The sequence below is a fragment of the Zonotrichia leucophrys genome, chromosome 1A, assembly GCF_028769735.1.
Source record: "Zonotrichia leucophrys gambelii isolate GWCS_2022_RI chromosome 1A, RI_Zleu_2.0, whole genome shotgun sequence".
Taxonomy (NCBI): domain Eukaryota; kingdom Metazoa; phylum Chordata; class Aves; order Passeriformes; family Passerellidae; genus Zonotrichia; species Zonotrichia leucophrys.
This window is the reverse complement of record NC_088170.1, coordinates 3,391,966-3,407,082: the sequence shown is the minus strand read 5'-3', so window position 1 is coordinate 3,407,082 and position 15,117 is coordinate 3,391,966. Positions and strand designations below refer to the sequence as shown.

Genomic DNA, 15,117 nt, shown 5'->3' with positions numbered 1-15,117 from the left:
GCTGCATGAGCAAAAAAGCGAAAGTGATAATAAGCTAATTAAAATCCTCAGTCTCACATACATCGTTTTCCTGCTCGCTCCCTTCTCTTCTCTCTCTGAAAATGAGACTGTCACTCACAGATCCTACCTTTGATTCCAAGTCCACCAAGCTGACAGCTTTGTCATCCACTTGAAGAATCATGTCTTGAGTCCACACTTTGCCTTTGGCATCCAACAATTTCAGCTTCCTTATTCCATCATCCACTGTGATCATCGCCTCTTTGCGGTCCAGAACAAAGGTGGTCAAGTGCTGGTGAGTAAAATGTGCATTTAAAAGAAATTGTGATTGCAATTTTCCCTATTGTTCAGGAGTGCCAGTATTTAAATTGTCAGGGAGTAGCAGTGCAAATTATTCATGAGTAAAAGTGCCTTTGTATATGGCAGGACACATGAGGATGTTTAGTCCAAAATGCCATTTTAAGTCAACTTATTTTTGTGGCTTGCTTTTTGACACCCACTGTCATTTCCTCACTACTGAAAGCAGTCAGATTTGAAGGCTCATTCTGACATTCTCCAGGTATCAAAGCTAGAATTAAACCACGAGTTTTAATTAGCTTTTTCAGGAGTGAAAATCTGTCTCTCTCTTGGCAAGCTGAATGCAGGAGGTGCCAGCAGAGGCTTCCCAGAGTCTCCCTGCCAATGTAGCTCCATCATCACCCTGACCTGGAGTGTCCTCATCTCTTCCAGAGCTGCCAGCAGCCTGCTGGTGGCAACCAGGATGGGTTTGCATCTCACTGGGACACCTTATGGATGGGCTGGTCACTGTTATGTGCGGCACAGAAGGAAATAGTAACAATGTCTGCTCACCATCAGCTTGGAGTATTCTCCAGCCTCAATTAATGGTCTGGAAACTAAATAGTGCCTCACAAACTTTACCTCAGCTAGCTTCCCTGTCATTATGGCTGTGGCAATTTCTCCTTCAGCATGCCGATTGTGCAAGAAAACCCACAAAATTATTTCGTTTTGTTCAGGCATAAATCCACCTTCACATTCTAATTGAAGATCTGGTAACACTCACTCAAGCTGAACCACATTTAATGTATGCCTGCATATCTGTCTTCTAAATAACTTTAAAAAACAAAAATAATACAGAAGGATTAACTGTGCTTTCTTCTATTACAGGATAACAGCACATGGTAATTACAGAGAAGAAAGTAGGTGTAAGCTGCATTTAATCAAAGTATTTAAAAGAAGTAAAGTGAAACAAACTCTGCACTGGCTGCTTACCCAGGAATGCTTAGATTCTAAATGCAAGTAGTAATTGTTATGCCAGTACAGGACCAAAACAGTTATGAAGAAAGCACACAAAATAGACAGGCAATTAGAACCAAACCAGGTACTCATTTGCAAACTGATTGTAGGACTGAAGCACTTGAAATAAGGAGTCTTCTGCATATGATTTCACAATTGATTATTTAAAACCCAGCAAATAAGAGCTGAGGATCTGTGGTGTTTGCAAGACTTGGCTTAAGCCATGACAGTGGTCTGATGGCAGCAGGAGAAAGTTTAAGCCAAAGTAAGGCTCCAAAAGGAGGCACCGCATCCACAAGTGCTTAACAGGCTACACACAGGCACACAGGCTTACCCTGCTGAGTATTTTAAATATGAGAGCAGCACACAGTAATTCTGCAAAGCAGCTTAAGGCAGCAAGGCACAGACTTTGCTCTTCACACTGGGGAGGACTCAGTGCAGGCAGAGGATTTAATTCTGTATTTAACCACCATGTACTCCACCCACTGGGGCATTGAGGGGTTAATGCTCAGCACTTTATGAATATTCTAATACCTCCGCTGATTAGATCTGATCAGAGTATTAGCTTTAAATACCAAAGTGTGCCTTGCCAGCAGCACAGGGTTGTTCAGCCCTGCCTCATCTTTGCAAGGAGCCAGGTTCAGAGACAGGGCAGCACAAGGTGTGGAACTGATGCCCTATTGAGGAGTCCTGTCTGCTTGCCAAACCACACACAACTTTGCACACATCCTTCCATATCCAGATTTCAGCTCATTGGGGCAAAGCTAGAGAATTTGAGACATTTCAGTGTAATCTGCTCTGAATTTGAGACATTTCAGTGTAATCTGCTCTGAAGTGACCCCAGGCTGGAGGGATATTTTGGAAGATGCATGTGCCTTGAAGCTTATATATCCTCAAAAAAACTCATGTAGGCAAAAATAACCACATGTAACTGAGAGCTGTAATTGGTGTATCCCTCTCATCTCACCTCCACGTGGTACTGTGATGTTTCAGATATGCTGCTGACACTGTCTCGTGCATAATTCTTCCTTTGTTCTGCAGATGGGAGGAAAAGAAAGAATAATTATTAATTCAGTGCCTTATCCTGGTGTCTTGACTGCTTCTCAGAGACACTTTGGACAAGTTGTACACATGAGAAGAGGAGATAAGCTGTGGTTAATTTCTGTATTTCAGCAGAAAAAAATCTCCACCCCCACATGGCCCAGCACAAGGACCATTTTTACGTCAGCAATGTTAACAGGGAGCTGGTGGGTGCCCAAAAAAGCCATTTATCTCATCCAGTGGGGCAGGACACTGGAGGGGAGCAGTGCTCTGACTGCAAACACTGCCTTGGGAAGGCTGATTATTGAAATCTTTGCCTTGCCACTGCAGCAGCCGTATGATAACTAGCACTGGGCTCACTGTATCTGTGTGAGCATCCTTGAAAGCAAAAGCATTTTCTGATATATACAAATAGTTCTCATGCTAAATCTGCAAGAGGACAAAGGCACACACACAAAAAAAGACCTGACTCATCCTTTATTTCTTCATGAAATATTCAACTCATTGAATTGCTAATGTAGAAATAAGCATGGAAATATACATAAACACACCAAAATATCTCAAAACAGGAATATTTTTCAGCTAACAAAACACAATGCTGCAAAACCAGAAACATTATGTGCCTTTTACTCTGTACAGTAGATTGACATTAAACCAGGAGAGGAAGGAAGGGGAAAAGCAAGATGAAGACATAACACACACCCACACCACAAAATAATGAATTTAGATGAATACTAAAGAATACTTTTCAACTCTAGTGGAAAAAAATCGAATGCAACATTTGGAAGTTTTGGGGTTTTTTTCACTACAACCACTTAAGTGCCTGATCTGGAAGACCAGGAGCTTTGGTGTGAAAAAGTCAGTAGGTGACACGGCCAAGAGAGGTTTGGGAAACTCTGGAAATTGGTAAATTTTTTTCTGTATTTCATTAAAAATCTCAATTCCTGGTCATGAAGTAAAATAAGTAGTTTGGTTTCTTTTCATATGATGAATATACAAAACATACATATGAAATACATCAATTTCAGCATATTTGGAGTAGTTTGAAGCAAAATAAAAGTGATTTTGTTGACAGAAAGGTTAAGTTACTTTTTGCAAAATAAAAAAAAAATTCTAAATACTATGACACATATGATCTGTGACATTTAGAGATCTGCAGGAGTCCATAAAAGCCCCCTACAAATGTCCCTTCTGTGGCCAGGGCTCCTTCATGCAGGAATTCCAGGTGCAAAGACAGCAGTGCCCTCACCTTCACACGTCACTCATGGAAGGAAGCATTTGTCACATTTTATAAACACACCATTCTCTCTTCCCTTCTCACTGATTTTCACAAAAAAACCAAATTTCTGACATGCAGCACTGGCCTGAAGCCCCCCTCCCACGGTGACAAATGCCACTGAGGCAGCAGAGCCATCCTAATCCTGCACAGCAGCTGCTCACTTTGCTTCAGCAGGGGATGTGTGCAGAGCAAACAGCCAAATGCAAGGACAACACAAATTATTTTTAGCCAGGTGTGTGAATATTTCAAAGAAGATATCTTTCTTTCATTATGCATTACTCTGAAATCCCAAGGAATGTAGGATACAGCCTTGGGATTTCAGCCTTGCTCATTCCATCTATATCTACTATTTCTGCTTTTGCAGCATGTTGCTGAAATGAGTTTTTCACTGATTGTCTCTTTAACCACAGCACACACACATGCACACCCCAACAGCACAGCCAGTAAAGCAGGGCTGTCTGATTTGCTACCTTTCTTTTTTTGTTTGGATGATGATCTGAAGAAGTAAAGTCCATCTGTTCCTAATAAAACAAGGGGATTAAAAAGCAGTATCTAGTTTAATCCCATAGAATTATTTGCATCTCCAAGGGGATCAGCTAGCAGCCTTCTGCTGTGGACTGTAAGTGATACTTAAATACTGTCCAGTAAGAAAGAATATATGCTTTAAACAAAACAAACAAAAAAAATTACTTGTTTCAATAACAATGCACCAAGTACTCAGTTCTGAGTGTTGTCTTACAAAAAATGTAAGTTTTGTGCTATTGAATTAAACAAGCATCAGAAAGTTTACATCCACTGTAAAATTTGTAAATGCTGCAAACAGTAACAGTTGGAGTTGCTTTAAATAAACAAAGAAAGTCTGATATATATATATATATATAAAGGCTCCAAAGGAATCAAAAAGCAGAGAGTAAATTAGGAAGAGGCTCCTTATTCTGCTTCTGTGTTAAGACAGGAATTTCAAAACCATTTGCAGCATGGTCATATAACAGATCCTCTTCCACAGAGCAGCTCAACACTCCCAGTAGGACAGGATGGAAAAATATTCAACACACACTGTCATGGTGAGATTAAATGTGGACTTTATTAAAGTTCTTGTAACTATTACATTGTAATTAACAAGAACTTTGATAAAATTTACATTTAACTAAAGTCAATCAGTATTTGTGTTAATAAATAAAAGGTAGGGACACAAGAACTGCGAGTCCACACTGAGAACAATTCATATTTACAAATTTATTTCTCTAAGGCGGGTAGAATGAGAATTAGAACCTGCTGGAGACCCAAGTTATCACTTAGAGCAAAGCAGAACATTTCAGCTGGGACTGAAACACTGCTATAGAGGATCTGGAGGTGGATTCTACAGCTGCACCCTGAAATTATTCACCCATCAAAATACATCTTCTAAAACGAGTCCTGGCATCAGGCAAAATTCTTTCATTGTTGGAAAGATTTGTCTTCAGCCTTTGTTTTCCAAAGCTTTTACAATCCAATGGTTCATAAGTGGGTCTTCTTTCCCTTACAGCTCCCTGAGACATGGTTTTTTTGGCTGCCTGGCATGAATCACACTGAAGGAAGAACAGTCCCCCCATGATAATATGAACATTACACAAAGAAAGAGAGAGGAAAAAAAAGAAAAAAAGGAAAGGCAATAGAAAGACTGGCAGCTAAAATGTCCTTGTCCCATGGCTTTTCCAGGACCTCAAAACGAACCTTCAAGCTCTGCTTTCTCCTGGTGCCTGGCTCCTGTCCCAGATTCCACCTACAACCCTCCAGAAGTTCTCCCCTTGCCATCAGAAAGGACACAAACCCTTTTGCAACCCCTCCTGCACAAGTGCTCCACTGCCCTGAGCTCCTGGAAAAGCTGATGAAGGCCTGCACATCTGTTCTCTGTCCTCTCCAGATGACACATGGGACTGCTGCTCCTTCCTGCAGCACCTCTGTGTTTCCATATTCGAGTCAGAGAGATCTCAGCTGGTGACTCTCACAGCTTCTTTCATCTGTATAAAACCTTTTCTTTTCCTACAGAGGTGCCCATTGCCATTCTTCAGGAAATGCAGCTTCCATCTCTCAACTCTTTCACGTATCAAAGAGACAGATTATTACCCATCAATATTAATCTGACTGCTTTTACAGAAACCTTAATTTACCACACTAACTGCAAGTGCAGGTAACACAAGCTCTGCTATTGAAAAGGAGCAATAGAATCTGCTGATGTGCTGAATGCTCTGGCTAGGATGGAGATGATTTTTGGATCTGATAACAAGGGGATATTTTAGCAGTGGCTGAATGGTGTCAAAGTCTTCTCTAAATTTCTTGTTCTGCTGCCCCAGTGAGTGGGCTGGGGATGCAGAAGAGGCTGAGAGGGCACAGCTGACCCAAAGGATATTCCATACTGTTTAATATCCTTGCTCAGCAATAAAACTGGCAGTAGTCTTTCCAAAGACTCCTTGCCCAGATAGTTTGGCCATTGCTCTGCTTATGGAAGATTGTGAGTAAATCCCTTTGTGCTATTCAATCCTTTTTCCTCCCTGTTCTTTCCTTCACCCCTCAAGCCATCTTTATCTTGATCCATCAGGATTTTTTCTTGCTTTTTCTCTTCCAGTTCTCCCCCTGTTCTGCTGCAGAGAGGAGACAGGAGGAATGAGCAAGCAAATGGTGAGGTTCTCAGATGCTGGCTGGGGTCAGCCCCTGACACTGAAAACAAAATAATGTTTTGTATGCTTTGTTTCACTTTCCTCATCCACCCAATCAATCTCAGCCTCTCACAGGTCCCTTCATGCATGAAGAGGCTATTGAAGCTGAAGTGAAATTCTACAATAGAGACTTACAGATATGATGCATAAAACTATCGAAAGAAGAAGAAAACTATCAAAACATAAAAAACCTTATCAAAATTATTGAGTTTTTCCCTGTATACTCTACTCATTGCAGCTCTTACACCCACCACTTAAAGTACAGTACAGCCCTAATAACAGCTTAGCTCAAATTCTGCTGATATGCTGCACACCATTTAGATAAAGGACTTTTCATTTGGTATAATAAAAAAAAAAAAGAGAGGATCATGGCAGAATACACTTAAGTTAAATTCTTAACCACCAATTCTTAACCAATCTATAGCAAATGCAACCGAGAAGAATGTGATTTAAATGAAATCTCTCACAACACAAAGGCAATAAAATTAAAAGCAACATATTTCACCTATAGGTCCTGAATGTAAAATCTAAATGTCACTTATAGGTCCTGAATGTAAGACCTACTTGCTACTGAAGCTTCCAGAGGAACAGGAACATTGCTCCACAGAAACTAGTACTATTCCTGATGTCTGATGTGGACAGATATTATTGCAATTCATGTTGTGTGAAATTGTTGAATTCACCAATCATCAGGAAAAAATCATGTTTCTGTTTTCAAATGAAGATTGAAAACTACTGCTTTTATTTTCATTTTTGAAAGCATCCAAAACACCAGAAAGCAAAAAGCAACCTCTTAACCAAAGACTTTCAACCAAGTCAAAAACTCTACCAGCCAGTACAGGACACAGATCAACAGGACTGTAGATAGCTTTGAAATTTGATGGCAATCCACGTGGCCATGGATTGAAAGTCTCTTTCAAAATCTGTCCCAAGGATCCTGGACTGACAGCATAAAATATTTCTACACACCATCACGCACAAAGCCCAATACTTAATTTACTACAATCTATCTGCATTGGACTGATGGTAGATACCCTTTAAGAATAAATTGCAAAAAAAAAAAAAATCCAGCTTGAGGCAGAGCAAAGCGCAGCAAAAGTGACCTAAACATCTGGGGACAAAGGTCAGAACTCAAATTTCCTCTTCAGAGGAGCAAACACTATCACTTTCAGAGATTAATGCCAGGAGCTTCTCTCTGATGGCTGTGTGGAAGTGGTTGTCAAAGGAAGAGTGTTATTTAGAAGTCAATTGTCAAATTAATCTGAGAACTGAAATACTGCAAGGATGTTAACATGGATGGCTTCTTTCAGTGCACTCATTTACCTGCCTGTGAGCTTGTGAAAGATGTGTATTTTATTATTAAAATGAATATTATATGTGTTATGTTAAAAGGTTATGCTGCATTAATTTTCTTAAGTAGTGTGTTAAATATAATTTTAGGTTATAACGTAATGTCAAAATAGAAACTGTGCTGTGTAAGATACTTTTTTTAAAGAAAGGACTCTCAGTGAGATAGTAGCCACAAGACACCTGAATCTTTCAGAGAAAGAGACTTTACTGCTCTTTTATCAGAAGAAATGAACTTCTTCCTGTCTCACTCAGCCCTGAAGACACCGTTAGGATTAAGAGGAAGAAGTTGACTCTGACCAGACAGAATCCTGTGTTTGAATGGAATTTATGCATCATGTATGAGGTGTATGAATATGCAACATACATGTTTTTAAGGGTTAATCATCTGTTAACGGGTGTCCTTTTTCGGGCTTCTTTTGCCCAGTAAAAGATACCTGGATTGTCTGTAACTTTTTGTTTTTTTAATGTCTCATATTGTCCTAAATCCTAATTGTCCAAATTTTTATTACTCTAATTATATTCCTATTTTTATAACCATTTTATTACTATTAAATTTCTAAAATTTTTAATACAAGGGATTGGCATTTTCACAAGCTGCCTGAGGTTTCCTTGAATTTGTTACACTGCAGTTCTTGCTCTGAATGAGGCATGTGAGCAATGCAAAAATACACGTGTGGCATTCACATTATCCTGAAATAATAACCCTGAAAAATCCCTTCACCCAGGATTTTCTCCTGGGAAGCTCAGAAGCCTCAGAGAAAAGGAAACCAATTCTTATCTCATTTGCTTCTCCTGTGTTGTGCTCACATGTGGAATGTATTTGGAGATTGTTTACCCACAGGTGGTTATTTCATTGGTTTCATGTGAGTAGTTTTGACTCTTTGGTCAATCAGTGCCAAGCTGTGTCAGGACTCTGGAAAGAATCACAAATTTTCATTACTATCTTGTTAGCATTCGGTAAGTATCCTTTCTGTATTCTTTAGTATAGTTTAATATAGTATTCTTTAATATAATATAGTATTATAAAGTAATAAATTAGCCTTCTGAGAACATGGAGTCAGATTCATCATTCCTCCCTTCCACGACAGTCCATGCAAATACAGTACACAGGCAATCTCACTTCCAGCTCCAAATCACAGCCACCAGAGGATAAACTCAGAGCACAAAACACTCAGTCTTTTCTAACGTGCTGTGAGAAGACAGTTTTAGCAGCATCTTTCAGTTCTGTACAATAATCTGACAATTTGGAGTGATCCAAATTCAAGGACCAAAATCCAGGTCCATCCCTCCTGAGGAATGAGGCTGCTCCTCGCTGTGTCAGGGGCTGGCAAAGCCCCAGCACTGCTGCTCCTCTCCCCCAGTCAGAACTGCTCAGGACAGATGGAGGAGCCAATGCTAGAACAACAGATGACAGCAGGAGCCAGAACCCAGCTCCGATGGAGAGAGCAGGAAGCAAACGATGAAATAACCCCCATAAAAATGTGCAGAGAGCACCTTCACTCGCCTCAGAGAGAGAGATTTGTCATGCAAATAGGAAACAGCTCATTTCAGGAAGGAAATGAGTGCAAACAAAGGGATTATTTGACACAGGAAAAAAGGCAATTGCAAGGAAGTTTTCGCTATCAGACAGGCACATTAGAGATAGCGATGGCTCCGGTCTGGCTTTGAGCTGAACAGCAATAATAATGATAATTAATAGCTGAACACCAAAAATTGGTAACACCAATAACATTCCAGCCTCCTTTCCCACAGCACTGTGGCCAACCTTCTGTGTGGTGGTTGAAGGGCTGAATATTCATTAATCACCTCAGCAATGGCATCAAAGACATAAAATTCATGCCAGGACATAAACATGCCTGCATATGTGCCAGGACAGAAATATAGACATATATAACAACAAGCAATACTAAACAGTAATAATAGTAATAGTAGTAGTAATAATAATAATAATCATCATCATCTTATTATTATTACCATTATTATCATTATTGATTTTATTATTATTTAGTCTTTACAGTGCTTAGAAGAAACTGAGTTCAATATCAAGTGGTCACTTAGAAGCCCTGCCACCATTTTACTTAATAGTCAGGGATAGGTGGCTCAGTCCAATTGACTCTCAAGTTTTCCAAGAAAAGGAACATTTTAATGGGGAAAATTTGGTGCTGACCTCATGCTGTGACATTTTAGTAAAATAAAGCAATAAAAACCCCACAGTCCATTTTACAGTAAAATTACATATATTTTTTTCCAGTATAAGTGAATCTATTAAATACACGAGCTTTCTGTATTAACCTAAATAGTATACATACATTTAAAATATATGTACACAACAAATATAAAAAGAAAGCTAAGACAGCTTCCTCCTGCTTTATAGGATTTCAATCTCCAAATTCTCAAATAAAATAATTTAGTTAGTAATTAATTATGAATAAAATACTTTGCAATGAGCATTTTCAACACTCAAACTTCCAATTTCACTCAGCTGTTTTTCACCTTGTTTGGGCAGTATGCACAAAAAATTCAACATCACAAGGAAAGAAGATGCACATGGGATGCAGCAGAATAGTAAATTTGTTGCTAAAAATTCAAAAAATTGCCCTGAATTTGAGAAATATTTTAGGCCCTTTCCTTATTTTCTCCTGCTCATATATGTGGTGATAGCAACACCCTACTTCTTTATGTATAAAAAACAGAGCAGAAGTAGTAAAATGTGCAAAGTCTTAAAGCTGTGCCAATACATATCCACTTGGAGCTCCAAAATAACTGATTCCTCTACTTCATTCAGCTCCTGGCAACTGCAACTATCATTTTGTACATATCTACCAGAACAGAAGTGAACCAAGGACAACATTTTCCTTTACAGGAACCACCACGCAGCAATTTCATGGCAAGAATTTTCCTTAGTACCTGAATTTAGTTAAGTACTTTGGAGGTAAAAAAAATAACATTATACACTTCAAATTTACTCACTTGTCCCCATCTTCTCCTGACACATGACCATCCCACAATGTTTGATATGAAAAAGCTCAGAGAGATATTTTAAAAGCTCACAAAGATTAAAGGACATAGTTAAGACACAGATACTGCCAAACTGTTTAAACCATAAACTCCTGAAAAATTATGATGATGACATAAAATGAAAAAGGAATCACAACACTCTCATAAAGAAATAACCTGCTAAGAGTTTTTTGCAATGTCTCTTGCTGGTTTCTGTTGCCACCTAATATTTCTGTCAACACTTGCAATCAGGTTGCTGAGTGAAGCCACACAGGATGCAGAAATCACTCTTTAGAATGATCAGCTCAGAATTTCCCTCAGTTTCGGTTCCTGCCTTCAGCACTATGTCAAGAAACTGACTTTTGTAGCACAGCACTAAAACAAAGTAAATTTGAACTTAGATTGATTCGGTATTTAGGTTGATTAGGAATCATTGTGTTAAAGAAGAAGAATGCTGTAAGTGCCTTTTGTGCTAGCAGGGGATGAAGCTGGGGAGGCAGAGGGAGGTACAGGAAGAATAAAACGCCACAAGGGTTTAAGCACAGCTAAACCCTTGAATGCCTTCTCCCTGGTGCTTAACTTAGCTATAGCATCACTCTGAGTTTTGTGATGAATGCTGCCTGGAAAATGAGCAGGTGGGAGCTTTCTTACTAGTAAACTGAGCATTTTCTAGTTTGCTTTAGCAGGAATAAAACCACTTTGTTTTTCAGTTCAGCTGACAGCACACCCATGTCTCTGTACATACACTTTCAGATTAATATGTGCAAAATATTTCCACAATCACTATTTAAACAGCAGCTCAGCACAGAACTTTAGAGAGTTTTTGCCACCTTACCATAGAGAGCTTTTGCACTTGTTCTTGAATTCTGCTCCCTCTCTGCTTGGGCAAACGTTGGGGAGCCATAGCCACTGGAAGAAAACATTTCTGGTTATCTTCTGTATAGATATATTTGGCAGGCACTAAAAAAAACCCTCCCATTAGTACACATAACTACAGCATTAATAACAGAAGGAATGATACCAGATATTTGTTTCACACCAATGAATATGAGGGAGAATATTTCTCTTGGGCGGCAGGCCCTTCTAAGCTCTCTTTTGTTGCATTAATACAACTTTGTGCACAACTGGAGTATGGTATAAATAAATACCACCTTAACTCAGGGAACAGACTTCACAGCATAATAATAATAATAATAATAATAATAATAATAATAATAATAATAATAATAATAATAATAATAATAATAATATAATATATAATACATTTATATATAATGTATTAAGATATGTGTAATATATATAATACTATATATGTTATATAGTATATATTATATTATATATTTATATATTATATAGTGCATATTATATATTATGTATTATATATTATATGTTATATATTATATTAATATGTATAATATATAATGTGTATATTATATATATATTTACATATTATTTCTATAAGAAATATAATAATTTTATAATAATAAAAAATAACAATAATAATCATGACTATGCCAAAGAATTGGGTAGGATTTGGGGGTTTTTCCCTGCATACACAAATGTTGATTGCTTTTAACAATTTTTACAGCTTTTAATGAAAAACTTTAAATGACTCTCATTGTCTTACACAAACAAAAAGGCAATATGACTAGAAGAGTTTAATGATTGATTGATATACGAGTTCACCTTAATGAGAAGCAAAAGACACCACAGATATCCTGTTCCACACAGGAATACGTGCTCCTTGGCATCAGATGGGTAAATTCTCATTAGTGCTGTGAGTGAGTCTCTGCCATGCCCCTGATGGAGGGATCACCCCCTTATCTGAGGCAAGGTAACACTCACAGGTAGCAGCTGCTCAGTTCTCCTCCCTGGGAAACAGTCTGTTCTCACAGATGGGAGAGGCAGCCTCATCTTTTATGCATAAAAATGCATTCACTCACAGCTAACCTTAAACATCTCAGGCACACAAAGGCCTCTCTGAGTAACACAATAAGGATGTTATGGCTACAGCAATTTATTTTGCTCTTCCAGATGAGTCCATGCAGTAACAAAGCTTTCCCTTACATGAACATAAAAATATCTGTCACAGTTATTTCTTCTACGGAAAAAGCCTTTTTATAATTCCAATGGGACCTACTAATTACAGCTCTATCTGAAATAAAAACCTAAAGAAGGAGGTACAACACTATTTTGTCTATAAAAGGCAAGTCAAAGGCAAAACCTTACTTCATTTGAGGGAAGTAACTTCCATATCCACCGGGAGGGGTGTTTGATATGTGTCCATTCATTCTCACTGCCACTCACTGGGAGAAACCACCTGGGAAAAGGAAAAACAGCACATGAACTGAAGTCTCCTAAAAGATGAGGAGGCTGAACACAGGTGTAATACAAACCCAATGAGGAAATTATGGTTGAAATGGGAACGAAATTGCATCAACAAATTCAATTGTTGTTAACTGCATCCTGGTGATGCTGCTGTGGAACTTCTCCCAGTAGCAATTTGATAGTTATAGCTTCAAATAATTTATAATTTCGTGAACAAAGCTATTATTTTTGATACAATGGTCTTTAGGAATAGCTGGAGAAATAAAAGGCTCACTAAACAAAGAACAAGATCTACTGCAAATGTGAACAAGATGTTCCAAATGGTAACTTTATTGCTCAAGCATGCTCGATTTCAGCCCTCAATTCATTTCTTTCAAATGCAACTCTTGAAATGACCTTTTGATGCATATTCTATGAAACATATCAGCTGAATTGTTAGAAAAGATGCATTATCAAATTAAAACACAATTGTTAGCACAAAAGGAAACTTGGTCAGCTATTTTGGTACTTAAGAAAACTTTTTTTTTTTTTTTTGTTAAGCAGTGCTTAACATCCTGAAAGTTTGGTGTGCCAAATGAAACCTTTCCTATAAAAGCAGTGCTGAACAGGCCATGATAAAACAGTTAAAAAAAATTCTCTCTTTAATAACATGTCCATTGAAGTTAAAACTAGCTCTGGAAAGTGACTTTCATAACCCTTTCATATTCAAATTTACCATGGGCAAACACTCTTTCATTTACATATATACATGAATAATATAAATTTGAATATTTCTCTACATTTCAGTCACACTGCAGAGCAGTCAGAAGTGTACCAGATCAAATTTGTACCTACAAAAATCTCTGTTTCCAAAGCAAGCACAGCCTGCTCTGTTTGCACTGGAGCTGCCTTGCAGCCAGCTTTTCCTCTGAGGCCCTAATTCATCTCACTGCCCCACATTCACTGCTCTCCTCTTGTTTTACAAAGAAAAGCAGCAGCTCTTTGACCTGCCAGTGTCCATTGAGCGCCCACTTGTATTCTGCTGCTTCCTTCTTCCATGCAAAAACACAACCAAAATCTGTGCTGAGCTCTAAATCCATCAGTCAGTTCAAGAGACAAACAAGCTTTGGTGACCTTTGGTGCTGAGGGCACAGTTTTTATACATTTCTGAGTAACAAACCCCTGATGCAGTTAGCAAAACTAACTACAACAGTGTATTTGTTGGTGTATTGCACATGCCAAGCGAAATTATGTATTTGTATTTGAGGTGTATTTGTATTTGAGGTGTATTTGACACACCAAGTGAAATCATGTGCAAGGGTGGTGTTGCTTTTAGTGGGTACACGCTAGTTTGACTTAGTGTATACATATACATATTTTAATTTTTTTTAAATTTTATTTAATTTTCTTTGAAATCTTAGCTCCTTGCAGAACCTCTTTAGTGACACAAGCACATTTTTGCCCCACAAATAAACCACATATCCAAGCTGGTAGCCAGTTTGGCTGCTCTAAAACTCTTTTTATGGAGCGCAGTCCTTAACAGCTGTCTCCAATAAATTACCACCCATGCTGAGTGCTGCTCAATTCATTAGCAATTACAACCTTTGGGAAGCATCCTGAAATCATCCCATGACTTGAAAGGATACAAGCGTTCATTTTCTCAGCAGAATTTGCCAGCTCACTGTGCACTCCCTGTTTCAGCTCAGAGTGCCCCTCTCCAGCCCAGGCTGCCTCTGAGCTCTCCACCACTTCCTATCAGCTCTTAATTCTTATCATCATCGGCAACCAAGCTCAATTTGCTGCCCTGCTTAGCAGTTTCCCCTGTGATTAACTTCCATAGAGTCACCACATCCAAAACACACAAATTATCACTGCTACTGTTTGGTGTCCCCACTTAACTTTCCATCCACACATTGTTTAAGATAGCACTCATTGAATAATTCTGTTTGTCATAATCTTTTTTGATTTGTAGTCTTTTTCATAGGCCTATTTGTAACAGATTCTGCAACTATCTGTCTTAAAGTGAGATCTGGGGGAGAAAACTCCTTGGTTTAAGACTTTCTCAGAATAATTCCACTGCTCTGACATCTTAATCTGACAAATGCTTGGCTTGTATTTGTATTCACTCAGTTTTATGGAGGTGGTGAAGCAGATATT

General features: G+C 38.4%; 1 protein-coding gene across 5 annotated transcripts in view; it reads right to left on the bottom strand.

Annotated features, from left to right (window-relative positions):
- The window catches only part of EPS8 (EGFR pathway substrate 8, signaling adaptor), a 126,965-nt gene that overhangs the window by 37,108 nt on the left and 74,740 nt on the right, over positions 1-15,117 (bottom strand). For all 5 annotated transcript variants that reach the window (XM_064735267.1, XM_064735285.1, XM_064735276.1 and 2 more), the window contains exons 3-6: positions 12,883-12,973; positions 11,489-11,562; positions 2,258-2,325; positions 128-289 (exon numbers count right to left, since the gene is read on the bottom strand). In XM_064735267.1, the coding sequence (XP_064591337.1) occupies positions 128-289; positions 2,258-2,325; positions 11,489-11,562; positions 12,883-12,944 (366 nt within the window). In that variant the 5' untranslated portion in view covers positions 12,945-12,973. The remainder of the gene's footprint in view (positions 1-127; positions 290-2,257; positions 2,326-11,488; positions 11,563-12,882; positions 12,974-15,117) is intronic.